A 19,125-nucleotide genomic window follows, 5' to 3' on the forward strand; every position below is an offset into this window, starting at 1 on the left:
CTGAACCCAGTTACCCTGATAATCTTTCTGTATTTCATATTTCAAATTTTCAAGGACTCTGTAACTGCAGGGACCTAGAATGCTGCTTATTTATTTTCCCTTAATAATCAGAATTTCTGATATTCGATATTTCTGATATTTGATCCGAATGTACTTGAATGTTAGGAAGAGGGACGAGATGGAATTGCTTGCAGAGTAAGAGTTCAGCTAGCATCCTAGACCACTGTAAAGAGTAGTTTCTCTTACTGAATTACACAGATTCAGCAATACACGGTGGAGCAGTAGGAGCGGCTGAACCCAAAATGCCTGGGAGCTGTCATATATATATTTGTTTAAGAATTCAAATAGCAGCTCCTATTTATGCTTTCTCACTGAGGTGAATAAAGAGAACTTTTAAAACTTGCATGAAGCAAGTAGTATTTTTGGTGCTACTGTGGGACATTAGATAGGTTCAAGTCCTTTATTCAACCCAAGTTGAAGCAGAAATGTGAAATTCAGTCTCCCATCTCCCATGGCTGTTCTGGGATGGATTGCTTGCTTTCTCCTGTGTTGAACAGAAATGCAAATGTAGCATTTCTTAAAGCAAAACAGACACCTGGTTGTGATGTGTTTTGGTTTGGGTGAATAAGCATTTAACAGTGGAAAAACTGCCAAGTCACAGAAATCCCTGACTAGACCTTCACCTTTTTACTGACACAATTATTTTTCCCAATAAAGTTGTACATGGCCACAAGTCTATACGCAGATATTAAAGTTGTTTATCTTAATCCATGAAGTACAGGGAATATAGTATGTGAAAGACTAACAGAAGACCAATGCAGATTAGGCACTCAAAGGTAATAGTTCTTGGGACATTAATTTGTTCAGAATACAGGGGGGAATACTCTTTATTCCCATTTCCTTTATTCAGTATTCAATATACCGTTGTATAGTTTGGCTGCATATATCATGAATTATATATAGTGATGTGGCTCGATTTTTAATGCTTGATTGTCTCTTCACTGTAGCTTACTCCCAGTATTTATGTCTAAATTAATACTGTAAAATCAACCTGGGAGTTTCAAAGTTCATACTTTTTAAAGCAAAACAAAAAGTATTAATGCAGCAATGGTGGAGCAGCTCAGTGTTATCTGGGGACTGGAAGAGTTAATCTAAACCATACAACATTTCTAAAATATTTATTGTTTCAAAAAGACTTAGCACCTTGAAAGCTTTCTAAAATACAGCACGTGCTTGCAGGAAAAATGTATGCTAGTATGCTAGTAAAATCCGTCCTATATTTGGAATCATATTTTCTTCTGCTCAACTCCACTCCCAGAAGTGTAAGAAAGATTGCATTGGTACAAGTAATTCTCATAACGTGATTAACTGGATGATTGGAGGTAACTGAGGTCTTGGTGAGGACCAAGCACATGAAAGTAATGATTATGTAGATTCCTCCAAGGAGAGTCTTTATTACAAGCTCTCTTGTAGCCAGAGAATACCAACCATCTGCTGGGATGTCAAGGCATATAGTGACAGCAGGAGAAGGAAAAAATCTGATAGAAGGGAGCAAGACCACCAGGGTCACCTCATTTGTCGGCAGCATAGACTGTTGCCAACGCCCTTAGTAGGTATATTTTTCCAATCTGTCTGTATGTTTGTTTGTTTTTTTTCCAGTGTGTGGCTGCGACTTGGCACAAGGAGGCTTTTTCATTAAGAACGGGGAATATCTTTGCACCTTGGATTACCAGCGTATGTATGGTACCCGCTGCAACGGTTGTGGGGAGTTCGTGGAAGGCGAAGTAGTGACAGCTCTGGGAAAAACTTACCATCCAAGCTGCTTTGCCTGTACTGTTTGCAAGTAAGTAATGCCTTTCAACTAACATGGTGTGAACCCAGCACAAGGAAAACATGGGGGAAGGTATCACCATGAGACACAAGTCTCAAGACATATCTCCCTTTGGGGAACATTTGGTTGGAAAAGATCTGCTGCAAGTCTGGCTTTGAGGGTCTTCAAAATACCATTCCTTTATTTGGGGGACACAGCTTCTCTGTTACATACAGTTGCCTCTTCTCAGAAAGTTAGTCTCACATACAAAAGAATTCAGTATCAGGCTTATATGTTGAGATAATGGACATGGGTTGAGTTGAGCTCAGGTAATCAGCCCAGCTTGATGAGAAAAATGAGGTAAAACAAAATTCTGGATACTACAATAGAGAAGTTGTTTGGGCTAGAAGAACAGTTAAACAATTGGAAACATACTGGAAACTCGTATTGTGTGAGAACACATGGCTTTGAGCCGACTGTGATCCCTGTCTTCTTCCCAAACACTATTTTTTGTCCCAGGGCCTGTTCCTTTGTAGTCTTAGAGGGAAATAAGACAGTGGAGTTCTCCAGAAGTCAGAATCTGACAGCAGTTGAATGGTCTGAAACTTAATGCAGGAGGATGACATGAACAAGATAGGCAAGAATCTATGTTCTGGGATAGTACCTTGTTGGAGATCCCGTCATATGATGTGTTGGGGTATTAGTGTGGCAGACTTTCAGGGTGCTATCCTAATCTTCAATAGCTATCTCTGATGAGTAGTTCAAGTACTTTGTCTTATAGCCTGGTACCTTTTTCAAGACCTTTTTTATTGAAAGTATTTTGATCATTTTTCCATTTAAGTAGCGTGTGAATTTACTGCATGTTGGTGATCATATGATGTGTATGTTTCAGATTCATTTCCCAAGAATAGCGTGAAAGTAGATGATATAGTATGAAACATGACATCAATTTTCTGTACGTAAACTTGCATCAATCTTTTTATGTTGAATGAACAAAAGATGAGTCATTGGAACCGATTAATGAAATACAGTATTGCTGATTATTTATTTATGGCCCACTTAGGAATGGCAGTAGAAGGGAAACTAGAAAAATGCCTTAAACATTTTATGTTGTGGAAACAAGGAGATGTTAATTTCTTAAGCACAGTTTTGGAGTGAGGTGTAGTGCAGGGGGGTCTATACTCAGCAGCTAAAGCTACTTACTAAAGATTTGGAATTACTAAACCTTCAAATTTTAATGACATGCTCATACAAAATGTTTTTCATCCACTGTTTTATACACCAAATAAGAGTTAACAGTGAGGCCAACTTCTGCCTGACACATGTTCTTAATGTTTTGTTGGGTTCAGCAAATAATCTCAAACTTCCGTAGCACATTCAGCCTTTACCTTTCCCCGAATACCATCTGCACAGGTAGCAATTAAAGTGGTGGTTCTGTAATATAGATACCTATTTTAAAGCTCTAGGAGGAGAATGAATGTGGTTAACATTTCAGTTGTTTGCAAACTGCTACATCCACTGTAATATAGTCATATATTTCATTGCTAAATACAGATAAAATTAGTGTATTTATGAGAGACTAGCTCTGTATTCCTTCACTAGCCTCAAAACCAATTCCAATTCTTCCTTTGAGTTCTCTTCTGTACCATTTGCTACCCACAACATCACGCTGAGACCATCATAAATGTAGCTGTTGTGTCTGAGTGGATTTCACTGTCGTCTGCTCTTTAGATAAAATATGTTTGATAGCTTTTTTTAAACCAAAATACAAGGCAAGTCTAACCTCTGCTCTGCTTGCATCCACAGATTGGATTTCTTCCAGTGCCTGGCTTTGCCAAGGCCACATTGCAAAAACTGTTTGGCCAGAGTTTCTGTAAAATATTGATTGCACTGGGGGAAGGCAGCAAAATCAAGGCATAGGGAACAGAGGAAAATTAAAACCTTTGCTAAAATACATTTTTGTCTTTAACTCTCCAGGCGTCCATTTCCACCAGGCGATCGAGTTACCTTTAATGGAAGGGACTGCCTCTGTCAGATGTGTGCTCAGCCAATGTCCTCCAGTCCAAAAGAATTGTCTGCCTCAAGCAGTAAGTATGCCATCTTCTTTCTGAAGCCTCTAATTTTCCCAGGCTGATCATCATTTGGTTGAAACTAACTTAATGCAATCTTTTATTTATTTATTTATTTTTCTTCACCTTTAGAAATGTCAACTATCTCTGGGTACCATCTTTTTTCTTTTTTTTTTTTTTATTTTTCGTCATTAAAAGTATCTAGTACTACAGGTGGGAAGAGACACTTACACATTTCAATATGAAAAAATGACTTTTCCCCCGTGACTGGATTTTTAAACAGGCTGATTTTTCTTTTGTAGGCACTGGAGAAGTATCTAATTGATGAAACCTGAGGTTTCAGAGTTGATAGATTCCATTTTTTCGTGTATAATTGCATAGGTTTAAGTATTCAAAAGAGGACAAAGTCAGAGGAAATTAAATTTCTTCTACTATTTAACACTTTAATTTAATTAAATTGTCGTTCAAAAGGAGTATCATCAGTATTGTGCTTCCAGTAGACTGATACCACAATGATACTGTGATTAGAACCTCAAGAAACTGTTATAAAAAAGAGAGAAAGCAAGTTAAGGGGAAAAAGAAAGAATGAAGAATGTTTGGGGGGGATATTAATTTTGTTTGCTGTTGGGTTTTAATGCTTTTAAAAGATAATTTGTAAATTACTGATACTAATCTCTACCTCTAGTAGTTAATTTTTTTAATCTTTGGGGATTTCTGATTCTTTCTCTGACTGCTGGATTGTACTCAGCACTCTAATCTGTAATGACTTACCCAGTATCATTTTATAATTCAAAATGGCTACGGATTTCCTTGTGGCACGAGGTAGTTTTCCACCAATGTTGGTTTCCATCAGGGAGACAGTGTGTATTTTTTACTGGTACTTGGCTTTGAGATCCTAGGATTATAAAGTGCAGCGTAAAGGCAAAGTTGGATAATGTTTGTGCTCAGTGGATGAGTCAAGTGAATCTCAGGTTATCTGATTTGCCTGAGAACATGTAATCAGACACTTAGCAAAATGGAAAATGAGAGACTTTTTTTGTTATCATGCCTTTCTGTCTGTTAAGTGATAGTTTTGCACTATAACTGTAGATTTGGAGCTGAAAATGCACAGGCCTAATCGGTTGAGGAAGAAATTAGGAACCTGAAGAAAGGCTTACAAGGTTTACAAAACAACATAGAAATGTATAAGGTACTTCAGGCACCCAGAGAATCCTTCTGAGACAAAGGACTTATGTGGAAATTGTATTTGAATTACTGATATTTAGGAGGCATAACTGGCAAGCAATTGCAAGGCAGAGGGACCTTGGACAGTACTGACATTCTCTTTCTAAGCATGTCACAGCACTGGTTCCCAAATGACTGATCTTCAATGACAGAAACATCTGGATCTCACTACATGTGGTTCTGAAAAAGTAGTGCACTCATCTAGCAGTGTGGGCACTTCTCAGATACATGAGTCCAGGTGCCAAAATGCCCCCTACAAATGATAGGCTACAGTTCTCTGATAGTGGGCAAGCAAAAGAGCTGGAGAGGCACTTCCCAATAGCCATAGTCTCTGCTTGAACTGCTGCTTGGGTTTCACACTGAAGTCATAGATAGCAAGGATTATAAAACAAACTTCCTTGCTACTTGTGATAAGATACTAATTTTTTTTTTTTAATCTGAATTGAGTCCCGCTGGGCCAACTGTCTTGCCAATACACACAGCAAGAGAGCTCCTGCTCAGAGTTTAGAGTGCACTACTTCGAGATATGCAAGTACCTGCCATTGTGTATCCTGTTCTTTTATGGAAAAAGACTTGTAGAAAGATATAGTGTAGGCTTTCTGGCAATTTTAGAGCAAAACTCTCCAAAACAACAAATAAAAGCGAGACCAGCATTTGTTTATAAGTTCAGAAAAACTCAATTAAAAGTATACTAATGAAGTGTCCTCTGTCTTCAAAGATATGCCAGCTGCTGCTTTAGCTTTGTGCAAAAGTTGACTTAGATATGAAGGAGTCTTTCTTGCTGGCACTGAAGAGTAATTTTTAATTAGTGTAAGCTGTTCCAGATTGCTTCCACGTCTCTCCTGCTGGCTGAATCAGACACATCATTTTTTGCTAACGCTTTGCACTTTTTTGAAAGGATGGTTTTTTTAATACAAGTTCTTTTAGAAGATAATCTCATTCATGCTATGCATCTATTTTATATCCTATATTGCTGTAAGTTTCCTCTGATTACTTCCAAGTAGATTACTAGAGGAGGCTTTCCTTAAAACAAATTTGGAAGTGAGGAAATTCAATAGACTGAAAGTATATCAGGTTTGATTTGCTTATATAGTGTAAAAGGAAGCCTGCTATCCACTAGAATGTCTGCATTAATGCTGACATGCCATATTTTGATATCTGTTACTTCACATAAATTAAAGGCTTATTGACAGCTTTTCTTTGATTTCAAGGAAAAACAAATACCTCTAAATATAGGGGTTAACATCTTGAATAACATGAACCTGAATATTGTTACACCTTTTGTAGTGCACACCAATGAAAATCAGAAGGAAAAATACTAATTAATTAACTTTCCTTTTTTGTTTAATATTGGTTGGGTACTTATTTATCTTAATAATGTATTTCTTTTACCGCATATGTATTACCTGGAATAATGATAGCTATTTTCTTGAAGAACCACTTCGATGACTCCTTTTTTTATTCTGATTTTCTAAGACAGTCTTTTTCAGTATACACATGGTACAGAGTAATCATAATTCGTAATTTCATCAACCTTATTGCTTAGACACTGCTAGATGTACACAGTGCACTAGCTTTGGGATTTTCATTTATTTGGCAGGAAATCTAATAGTAAATACCTGTAAATAGCTTTGCAGACAAATGAAATGGGCGGTGTTCATTTCTGTTATTGTTTTATTTTCTATGACAGCTTGATAAATGAGATGTGATCTGTAAAGTGAAGTGCCTGGACAGATGTAGAGCAGCACAGAAGCATCTTAAGCTCTTTCTACTTTCTATTGTGTTCTAGCTACATGCAAACACACCTGTGTTTGTTACAGTCCATATAATCTTTCCAGAGTAGCTGGTGTGCAGACATCTATTATTTCTAGATTTTAGGCAAGACTACAACTTGTGGGCTTGCTATTTGGCGATGGGTGCTCTGCTTCTGCACCCCCACCATTCCCCGCCCACCCATTTTACCATCTTTTAATTAACATCTCCTGTATTGTATCTGGTCCATATATGACAGCCTCATTTCACTGTCCCTCAGCCTTTTGTGTCGCATAGTTAGTGGACTGTTTTTGAAGTCCACCTGTAAAACTCTGCAAATTATATGTATTTCTTCCTAATTTCATGCTGTAATTTAGAGTGAAAAAGAGTCAAAGCCGAAGTCGTAAAGTCATAAAAATTAGACTATTTGTGTGGTTTTAACTTATCTAAGGAGAAATTCAAGAACCTGAAGTCTGCCTAAATCCTTGTTTTTCATCCATGTTACTGTTAGGTACCTTTGAAAGAGAAGCATGAGCTTTAAAATATGTCTTTCCAGCCCCAGCACCTCAAACTATTTTATTCCCCTAGTGGCCAAATGAGTAGTGCCTGAGGGTATGCACTCTGGATTTCTGTTAGCATTACTGTCTGAAGCAGAGGCAAGTAGATTGGCCACGTTTACAGGCTTACCCTCTTTGATTCTTCTCCACTAGGGCATTTCATCGGTGAATTCTCACCAAGGCAGCTGGTAAGTGAACTGATGCGGACATTTGAACATAAAACCCCCCTAGGTTAGTCAGACCTTCATTTTTAAAAATGCCACGCTGGCTTGCATGTGTTCGTGAACACACAAGAGGTGTCATGGAAAGCACAGCTGAGAGTGGAGCAGCCGTAGAGAGATCCCACACACTTGGGCACATAAGGTGGTACCAGTAGTCTGCACTGGTGGAGCTCAAACCGGCAGTCTTCTAGCTCAGGGATCATCTTTGAAATCCTGAAGAGGTTACGTGTCTTTGAACAGTTTAATACATTTCTCTCTTCCTCAAATAGAGGTTTTTCCCTTAGGCATTCCACTTCACTGTTTCCACAATAAAACACTTCAGTAGTAAGAATGTTATGTTATTTCTCCACCTGAGATTGAGTTCTTTCTCTGTTAGTTCCTTGTCTGGGTGGTGGTATGGAAGTTTTAGTTATTTCTGATTACCTTTTTGCTGGAAGGTTGGATCATTTTAGTGATGTGCATGAACTAATAAAGAAATTGCATTTCAAATAGAAAGTGGGCTTTCTAGACGAGTAGGAAAAAACTCCCTATCCAAAAGAAACTGAAGGGTTACAATCACCTAGCAAGAGTTTTCATTTTAAAAAATTCATCTGTTTTTTAAAATGATGGAGGAGACTTTCACAGTTGCCTCTTTGTCAGTGAAATAGATACTGTTTGGAAAGAAGCACAGGGAAGATCTGTCGACTCCCCTGTGAGTTAATTACAGTACAGCCAAGACGTGGACCAGAGTTTTCAAAATGGCCAGTGTTACATGTGCATAAATAATCTTTAGTGCAGCTGTTCCCCGACCAGCCGGTGTCCACGTGGAGATTTCACAATACTGTTTTGTATGTTTGACCTTGTCTGGTTTGCACATTATGTTCTGGTTCAAAGAATGTAAGTTCTCTGGGACAAATGCTTTCATGCCTATCAGTACAGAGTCTAAAACAGAGTTGGATCCTGGCTCACAACTGGGGATCTTAGCTCTATTGTGATATAAATAATAAGCTTAATGCTTAATGAACTTGTGGGAGAAAGATATCTTTGTTAATTATTCAATAGTCTTATCTCTTCAAATAAGATACAGTCAGTAAAGCTCCCAGTAAATATCTGAAACTTCCAACAAGGTTTCTGGTAATGCTGAAGTGAAGCAGAGCCTACATACCTTACCTGTTGAAAAAGAAGGTGGGCAGGAAAAAATGGGAATCATCTTTTGCCTCACTGCCCAGAAAGTGGGGGGAAGGTGAGGTCGTTTTTTGAAACGATGAAGCGACAGAATGGAGAAGATGCAAATTTACTTTGCAGTCCTCCTTTAAAGACTCTCTAATTCTTAATGCAGTTTTATATTTAGGATGTAACGGTCCTTTTATTAGATAAAGATATAAGTGGTTGTTGCCAGTATTCATAAATAATGTCTGAGCTGATTTATAGGCATCACTTCTCCCTTAGAAATTAGCTGAGTGGATAAAATGGATGCAAAATTCCTTTTAATCGTAGTTCTTGTGAAAAGTCTGCAGCTACGATATGTAACTGTTTAGCCACATTTGACTCAGTTTTCATTATTTTGTTCTTTATCCTTTTTTTCCTGAGCTGTCTAAAAACTCCTTCAAGTCTATAGGGAAGACTTAGAAAAAACGAAGGGGAAGAGTTGGCTGGCTGTTTGTAAGCAAGCAATCTGCAGTGATTTTTGGCTTTAAAGGATATTAAGCAACATCCAACACATGATTTTGAGCTCATTCTTAGGAAATAACCTACTATTTCACACTGTGTGTCAAAGCTTTGTAGTATATAGGTAATACGCAAACACTTGGCACAGATGTGGATAGACTTTGTGTGTAAGACGCTGAGCCCAGTTTTGCCTTAAGACATACGCACTCACAATGTGCATAAACTTCAGAGAATGCCCTGGGGAACTTAGATGAGCTCAACAATTTTGGTTTTGAACATGCATTTTTTAAATGTAATTTTTTAAATCCTGTGTATAATTTAGAACCTTAAGGGCTTAATGTTTCTTGTGCACTATAACACAAAGATGTTTTCGTTTCATGATTCCTGGCTTATCTACTAGCAATAGAGAAACACTCGCATATCTCTGTAGCTTTCAAGCCTGCATACCTATGTTTAAGTACTGGAGGTTCAGTTGAGAATTTTGGGGACTTGACAGAAGGGGCTTATGTAGTCCTATACCTCTTTTTTTTTTTTATTTACTGTAGAATAAAGACATACCACAGACATCATTGTGGATTGATTTCAAACACTGTGATTTAAATCACTGATTGTAATCATGGTTTACCTAAGAACCCAGGGAACCTTGGTTAGAATAACTGATTGTAAACTTTTTACATTTAGATTTTTAATTATAAAAGGCTAATTGATAAACATGAGGATACTCCATATCTGTACACATTTACTTAAACTAATACTGCTTTGCATAACTTAGTTATATTCTTTAACACCTATATTTTTCCCTAATGACTATTTTTGCTCATAATTTATGTAAAGCTCTATTAGAATGGAAATTGAAACTTAATTAGAATGCACAAAATAGCATTGCGGATTTTTTTTAATTTCAGAAACTACCTGAATTCTGCTATACACATGAAGAAAGTAAATGCATTAAAATATATTTTAATTTTGAAACTGCTGATTTGTTGAGGGTCTGTAGATTATAAAACTATTTACTTTGGATCACTATGTCCTTAAAGGTTTTAAAAGTGGCAGATCCTATTGTACCTGGTTTTGTTCATAGGTAGGAAAAGGAAAGCAAATTTCTTCTCTCTGTTTTCAAGATCCTATTTGGATTTTTAATTTGGATTTATTTAAATCTAAATTTTAAAACTTAGATTTTAAGTAAAACCCTTTATTTTTAAATATCAGTATTTAATTCTCCTCACTTTAATCTAAATTTAACTGTAATAACCTTGCAGAGCAACTACATTTATGACTTAATATATTGAACATATGGTGGGTCCAAAATTTCACCTTTTTAAAGAATAAAATAAGCAAATCAACATGCATGAAATGATACAAAATTCAGAGGAATGATGCAAACCCAAGCACAGTTCTTTCTGGCCAAAGCCATTACGCAGCTCTTCCCTTGATAAATCCTTCCAATGATAAAGGCCCATTTATATCATTACTCCAAGAAGATTTATTCTTTTGAAGAATGTTTGCAATTTTTGAGGCATTTTCATCATTTGAATTGCTTTCTTGGATTAATTTTAGTCCTTGCTTATGTTTCATAATAATGGCTAAATTACTTGAGTAGTCTCCATTTACTCAGCTTTTTCTTATTTTACAAGGACTGGTATTTTCACCCCTGCTTTATAAATTGCCTTAGATCCTTCTCTGGAGGTGTATAAAGCATTGTTACAGATTAATTTTGGGGTGATAGAGACAGAGCAGCAACTGTATTGAGAATATAGTTATGGCAAGGCAGGAAGTTTAAAATTTATGAGTTTTCTATCAGAAAATGTTCCTTCACAAAAATTTACTGTTTTTCAGGAAGGTGTTCTCAGTCGAGTTTGTCCATTTCTTTTGTATACTTTTGTGTTACATGTAAATCGGGCAGAAACAATTGTGAATAGACTGTATGAGTGTGCTAAGTATCAATTCTTATTTGTCTAAGCATAACCTCATCTTGAACTTGGAAATCAAAACATGTCCATCTCCCTAGCTTTTACTGGAGAACTACTAATCAAAATGTAATTCCAAAGAAAGTTCTGGGGGGAGTGCAAGGAATTGCTCAGTAAATGGGTGTTGCATGAGGAGGCATCACTAGCTTGGAAAACACAACTATCGGAGGGGATCTCCAGAGATAAGAGTATCTGGGAATTGTCATATTCTGAAAGCCTTCCAGTTAGGAAGTCAGGAACCAGAGGTCACTTAAAAAAAAATGTGAAAAGTGAATTAGTTGTTAGCTAGACCTTAGTTTGCCATGGGTTACCTTCCTAAATGTTGTCATATCTTTCATTCCTAACATTGGAGTTTGTACTCTGCTGGAATTGCTTGTTTCCCAAGAGTAACAATTGAAAATTACCCAAAATAGTCTGCAGATGAAGAGACACAATGTGCTATCCATGAGCTGGGTATTAAGCAGTGAAGCTCGTTTGCTAACTGAGCACTTCATTTGGGGTACTCGGAGTTGTAATTGTGAATTTGAAATCGGCTGGAACTATCTGAGTACTGTACTGTAGTAAAAGAAATAATGGGGTAAAGAATAGCCTCAGCTTAGATATACCTGGCTGTGGTTTATTCTTCAGAGTAGTTTTACAGCTGGGACTCTGGGGGCTGTAAGCTGGAAAAAAAGATCTTTATCTCTTTTTTTACAAGACAATTAAAAACTCTTCAATGTCCTGGTTTGAGGCCCCAAACCACGACATTCTCTTACACAGTTTGTAGCACACCTGCTCTTTTTTCCTCCTCCTATTTCATTCACTCTGGTTTTCATTTCAGACACCTGTATGAAAGATCGGGTTGAAGAAGGGACTGAGGTTGATGTTACGGAAAAAGGCTAATTTGGTGGTATGTTGCTTATAGGGACAGGTTTCAGAGTAAGAGGTTAAAAGGTCAATTGGTTTGGTGTCCTTTGGGAAGGAGGTGTAGGAAGATGTGGAAAGAAGGGAAATTCTATTTCCTTTTCCTGTGTAGGAGACTAACACAAATGCTTACATCAATACAAAGGGGAAAGATAGAAACTCCTTTGATAAAATAATATCGTGTTAACAGACTAGAGTTGGGGAAGAGCATTCATCTTTCCAAACCACTTTAAATTACATCAGATTTAAAGATGGTGAAAGAGGTATTTACAGTAACAATGCATCCAAGACGTATATTAACCTGTTTCTTACAAAGGCCAGGCAATGTTAGGCACTCACAGATGGTTAACAGGGACTTGTGTTACAAGCAAAGAATGCCAGTTCATGCCATTGTGTTTTCTTTCCATGTTTAATCAACTAAGATAATTTTATTTTCTTTAAATACTTACTTTGAAAATATCAATTTTTCCCAACTTGCCGTTTATAATAAACCGTCAAAGCTATACTCCACTTCCCATGGGAAGTTTATTTCCCTCCATTGTATGTGCCCAGCCTCTTATTGTTAGATTTCAGGAGCACAAGGCTGCCCACATGAGTTTGTTTTGCCTTTAGCAAAAGGGCAATAGTGCATTTTGTTCTGACAAACATTTCCTATCCTTGCATTGGCAAAGAGGAGGGGTCTGGGAGCAGATTTCTTGAGTTACATACTCAGATCTAAATTCTGGATGTAAAATTCCCAATATTATATGTACTTCTGACTTGGCGAACTCATCACTGCCCTGATGAGCAAATGGTTATGCTTTAAACTTTGAGAGCATTTATCATACTGTAAACAGACACAGTGAGTTTGTATTTTTAGCTTTGACAGAAATACCTTGATGATCTGGAAGAGCCTGTATGATATGGGCTCGATGATCCCAAGGGTCTCTTCCAACCTAGACAATTCTATGATTCTATATCATCAAACCTTTTAACTTTAAAACAGGGCCTTAAAAGGCGTTGCCTGACCTGTGGTTAAAAGGTGACCGAGGAAAAACTCTGGTCTTCCCAACTCTGTGAGAAATTATAATTGCGCAACTTTCAAATTGCCACAGAAGAATTATTGGGGTGTAAGTTGTTTTCCAAGCTGGCTAAGAGTTACTTACAATTAGAAATTTCTTGAGCTTGACTTCAGTGATAATCTTTGTCTCTCTTCACTTCCAATTCGCTGTTCCTCGTAGCTTGCTCTTTTGGTCCAGCTATGATTGACAATGTATGTCTGTGTAAGACCAATGAAAACTTGTTTGTTTCTTTTAAAAATTAAAATAATAATAATAAAAATCCCCCTCATTCTGCCCTGCTTTACCTGTTTCGGGGCAGAAGCCTGCTGGTGCTGTCTTTATAAAACTAATGTATCTGTGTTTTATAAGGATGGGAACAGTAACAAAAGGAGTGTAAAAAGAGTACTACTCCTGTGACTCATAGGGATTGTGGCAGCTTCAGACTTTATCTAGACATGTGTTACTAATAGCCATCAGGATTGAAAGGAAATTTTTGGTGACTTAATTATGCATCATTAAGTCAGACTGCAATTAGCTCTGTTCATGGAGCTAACCCTGCACCGAGCAGAGTTAGTGTGCTCATGTAAAACTCTCCCTGCAGGTGTCTTTGCAGAGCCATGTTCATTAGGACTAAAGCAGGTAGAGGTGATTTCCCTTTCATAAGTTATATGGGGTGAGCAGAGAATGTGAAATAAATATATAATTGCTAGTAAACTTTCAAAGCAATCCAATTGGGAGTGGGTAAAGTCATATGCAGTGTGCTTAGGGTTAATACAGCTGTATCAGCTCTGAGCCCACCGCCTGTGCTGTGATCAGGGCTCTCTGCTATTGGCTGAGAGCAGGGGAGGGAGGCAAAGGAAGAAAATCCACCGCTTAATTTAGGCAGTGACGAATGGGTTGCTGTGCAGGATATTTCACTCCTGGATATCTGGGGTGATGCAGACGCTAAAAAGGGAAATGCATTTTCTCATCACATCTTTACAAGCAAGGTGTCATGGGTGGCTGCTCACCCTGCCTACATCTTTTCGTGATGCTGCTTAAGATGCTTGGAGGGCGGAGGTCTTAATCATATATAATATCATAGTACTGTGATACTTTCCCTTGTCCTGTCCCCCCACTTCTCCATGCTTTTGGGCTGGCTGACTCCACATCGCAGCCCTTTTGTCCAGGCATTGGCATTTGCTTTTGTACCTGGACACATCAAATATGACACCCTTCTCGGCGATTTTATTCCAGAGCTATAGATTCAATATGTTAGGATATATCTTCAGATTAAGCAGGCCTAGCCGTAGTATGTGAAAGACACAACAGGTATGTTTAAGCATCACTGGCAGGGAATTGTGTAAGAAGCTTTTGCTTGGCTAAAAAATGGTGCTGTCAGCTAATGCTGTTATGAGAGAAAGTGAATTCAATTTTTATACACAATGTCTGAGCAAGTGGACATTGCTTGTGGAGGCTGCAGCTGCTGGCGTCACAGGCAGCCCAGGGAGGCTACATCACGATTTGGCTAACTATATATCCAGTGCTTCCCCACACACACACTTAGGATGGATTTGGGGGGAATACATTATTTTCCTGGCATTCCTGGATAACTTTCTAATGATCGGGTCCTTATTTAAGTCTTACTGCAGTTCTTTTATTGTAAAACGGCTGTCATACACCTGAAGACTGTGGGCACGGGCACAACACATAGGAACATGTGTTGTTTTCCATTTCTTATGAGAATCAGTGCCGTGGAATGTCTAGTCTTTGTATTCCTTTAGCTCAAACATAATTCCATGTGGTGGTTTTGTGGTATACTTTTCTGTAGATCATAAGTGCACTATAGGAACTGTACTGCTCACTCTGCATTTTAACCAATACAGTGCACTTTCCTCCTCCTCCTCTTTGTTATACTGGCACAGCTGAATGTGTGGTGTCTGAGGAATGGGACTAGGGAGGAACCCGGGTTACATGACAAAAAGAAAGCACAAGAAAGCTCAAGGTCAAGGGGTGCAGTCTGTTAGACCCAGGTGTGAAGCCAGAGAGAACTATGGTGGGAACCATTGCACAAAATTTTGGGAAAGGTTTTCAGATTGTTTTAGTACAAGCCTGCTCTGGCATATGATTGTGGACCTCATGGCCCTTTTCTTTGCAGTGTGTGCTGGTTATAGGTTAGACAGACTGGTGCAGATTGTGCTTAGTGTGATCCTGAGATCCTGCCTGCATATGCTGTGTGCTGATGATATTCAGCCAAAGGCTTTAATGTGCCTCATGCAGGCCTGACATCATAAATGGCTTTTATTTGTAGAATTTGGATGAACAAATGGTCTTTTCTTAGCCCAGCCCAGCTTACTTGCTTTCTATTTTAGGAGATAATGATAATTGCTAGCTTTTCACGTATATACCCAACTGTTTTGCCAGAGTTAAAATCAGGTTTAGTTAAAAGCCATCTCAGCCTAATAAGACAGTACTAGGCTATTAGTTTACTTTGATTCTAGGCATTCAACATATCAGTGATATTAGCAGAATGGAAATAATGATGTTAATTTAGTCTTGCAAAACACTTCAAGGAATCCAGAAAGAGTAAGTAAACGTTGTCATTACTGTAGAAGAGTAATAAAAGAATGTATCAACCCCTTGTATCACACATGAGCACAAGAGTAAGTGTAGAAACACCACCTTTGGCTTACAAGAAGCAATTAAACAGGTAGGGATACTTCATGGATCCCTGTTTCCTCCATGTACCTGTTTTTGGCACAAAAAAAAGATACTGGACTAGGTAGACCTTTTGTGTAAGGCAATTTTTCTATTCTGACTGCTTCAGAAATTCCGTTAGAAGCAGAACTAAGTGCATTAAAAATCTGTTCCTTGGTTCCATGTTGGAGAAATTTCAGCTTCATGAAAGCTTCTTCAATAAAGCTGAAAAAAGCATGGAGAATACAGCAGATTTTTTGAGGAATTAATGTGACAGGAAATGTATCACAGTTTGGCAGGACCCCAGGTCAGGAATGTGGAAGCTGGCACACTAGGGAGAAGCAGTAGTGCTCAGAAGGTGAGAAATGGGTGCTGCTTAAAACTGCAGTTCAGCACCCACTGAGACTGAAGGAAAAAATCCCATTTGTTGTCACAATTGGAAGGCAAATTGCGTGGTTTCAGATTAAGCATAAGAAAACACAGGCTGGAGGGGACCTCAAGACATGATGTAGTATCCTCCCAAAACCAAAGGCAAGATCAGCGTACCAAAGCCATCCTGACAGATGTTTCCTTGTCCCCTCCTCAGCCCATGCTGGAAATTCCAGAGCCTCCCTTGGTGACCTGTTCCAGCCTTTGCTGTCGTTACAGAGTGGCATGGAGCCTTGAGCTGGCACGGAAGAGCAAAAGGATCCATTACATGCTGTCAGTCCTTGTCATTTCATGATTTCAATTTGTAACGTTTGTCCTCTAGAGCAAAGTCCCAGTATTGGGACATCTCAGGGTTGCTTTTCAAGTCCAAGTCGTGTCAACAGTCTGTGACTTGCATTTTTATCACAAGATACTGTGGTGCTTAGTCCTTTTTTTTTTTTAAAGGGATTTTAGAAGAAGGCGGCTGACAGATAGAGGGACATGCTGCAAATGATGGCCTGGATAGCAGGAACGCACAGCATATATTTGGGGCTCTCTTGGCCCATTATCCAGCAAACAAAAGACATGCCCTTTAGCGTCAAAAGGAGTGACACTCCTCTTATTATCAGTTGTGGTAATAAACTTGGACTCACCCTTTTGCAAGGTGTGGTGTTGCCTGGGCTGTAAACCCACGAGGAGATGAAGGTTTTCAGGCTGTACCTGTTCAGTCGGCTGGAGCAGTGCAGCCAGGAGGATCTTTTCCCTGGTGCCTGGGCTTTAACTGCTGAGATTGCTCTGTTACTCTTGGTCTCAATTTGTTGCTATTTGTTGATGTTTCAGGCGTGTGCAGAGGATGTTGCATTCACCAAAGGAACACTGAGTTCATGGATAATAAAGTAGGGAAAATCCTTTGTTCCAGGCTGTCTCCTCTTGTGGCTTCCCGTTGTGCCTCAGCTGATGGGCATTCCCTTTCTGCTTCACTGGTCTTCCAGGCCTTCTCTTCCCTTGGTCGCCCTGTCCCCTGAGGCTGGGCACAGAAGCTGTAGCACAACCCTTGCAGTTCAGTGCTGTCTGCCACATCAGTCTCTTCAGATCTTACCATGTGCTGGATTGCCCCTTACCAGGAAATCTCTTTGAATATTTTATGTTTGAATGGAGAGGAATGGGAGCTTGGGGCTAAGCCAAAGATTTCTGGTGTGACATAAAGACATTGTGGCATCCTCTGGGACAGAGGGCATTCAATGTTCCTTGCTTCAGGTTTGCATTCTGCCATCAAGTTGTGTTTCAGAATCACAGTAAAAAGTGAGTGTCAATTACCCAGGTAGTACCAAAATCCCTGAGCAAGACTCCTTATCCCTATTAGAGACCATGAGAACTACAGTTTCCCGCACCTGTAGGTGGAAGACAATATGCCCTGCCATGCAGCCTCCACTGCTGTCACGCTGCTTTCGCCTTTGCCTTGGGCCCTCCCTGAAAAAAAGGTGTCTCTCTCTGGTCCCGGCTGAGATGTGCCACCGCCCCTGAGCTGGGTGGACACATTGGGCTTTGCTGCCACCCAACGGGGAAGTGCAGCAATCCTGATGATGCTCACCCAGGTCTCATTTAGTTTCATGTAAGCAGTCAAGATTTTGCTACAAGCAAAATGAGGAAAAAAAACCTGATTGCTTTAGAAGACAGAAACTTTTCTGAATGATGATTTCTGTAGCTCATTCCTAGCAAAATCTGAAGTTTGTACAGAGCTTGCCTGGCAGTCTTTGGATCATAAACAGCATGAAACCCAGAAGAGGTACTTTCCCTCTTCTGCTGAGTATGTCTATAATGACAAAGACTGAATCTTCATACAGAATCCAAGAAGTGTCTGAGGAAAGGAAGACGTATCTTCGCATCGCTGTGTAATTCTCTCATTTGGTTACCAAGTGTAGCGATTGGTGGATGGTTAATGAGGATTAATGATACCAAGTAACTGACAATAAATGCATTTGTTTGTTTATTTGCAGATTGTGCTGGCTGTGGAAGAGACATAAAAAATGGACAAGCATTGCTAGCTCTGGATAAACAGTGGCACCTGGGGTGCTTTAAGTGCAAGGCCTGTGGGAAGGTCCTAACTGGGGAATACATCAGCAAGTAAGTAACCTCTGCATCTCTTCTGCACTCTTGGCATGAGTTCGTGTTGCCAATGAAGAAGAGCTTGCAGAAAAGTTCTCCTTTTGAAATCCAGTTTTGATCACCTTTCCATATGCACCAAAATCTTTGTTCCCAGTAAGAGCTGAGTTGGTAAAAGAAAGTAAACTGAAAAGAGCAACTGAAAAGTGGTGTTTAATGATAGTAGTCTGTATTTCATACCAATAGGAAGGGGGTAGGTATATCTCCACGTTCCCACAAAGGATGAGTTGAATTCCTGCATGTGTTTTCTGCATTAGCCAGATAAAGCTTTGTGCCATTTTGCGTTCTGATGTGTGATTCTGAAGAAAAAAAAAAGTAAGAACCTGTCCATTGCTTTCCTTTGCTAGAGAACAGAGTAAACATGATGAAGTGATTGACCTGACACTGTGTTTCTCATTTCCATATAAGAAACTAACAAAGAGAGTTTTGAGCAGAAGGAAGTGTAGAGGAAGAGAATGGGGAAAAGTGGTATAATGATAAAACAGAGGGAAAGAAAATATAGTCTCTGTTCCCCCCCATATAACAAAGTGAAAAAGTAGGGAAACAATGTATGTTTCACAAACCTGCCATTAATGGGTGTATAATTTTTAATAAAAAGTAGCATTTGTAATTTCTCAAAAGAAGTTCAGTGCCCGAGAAATACTCCTAAGCTGACTAGTATTTCCATTTTTACTATATGTTCTTTGTT

General features: G+C 38.9%; 1 protein-coding gene across 2 annotated transcripts in view; it reads left to right on the forward strand.

Moving 5' to 3' along the window:
- The window catches only part of ABLIM1 (actin binding LIM protein 1), a 106,798-nt gene that overhangs the window by 13,579 nt on the left and 74,094 nt on the right, over positions 1-19,125 (forward strand). For both annotated transcript variants that reach the window (XM_082486134.1, XM_082486133.1), the window contains exons 2-4: positions 1,660-1,843; positions 3,788-3,897; positions 18,272-18,398. In XM_082486134.1, the coding sequence (XP_082342260.1) occupies positions 1,737-1,843; positions 3,788-3,897; positions 18,272-18,398 (344 nt within the window). In that variant the 5' untranslated portion in view covers positions 1,660-1,736. The remainder of the gene's footprint in view (positions 1-1,659; positions 1,844-3,787; positions 3,898-18,271; positions 18,399-19,125) is intronic.

This window comes from Vanellus vanellus (assembly GCF_965231255.1).
Source record: "Vanellus vanellus genome assembly, chromosome: 7".
In the NCBI taxonomy this organism is placed as follows: domain Eukaryota; kingdom Metazoa; phylum Chordata; class Aves; order Charadriiformes; family Charadriidae; genus Vanellus; species Vanellus vanellus.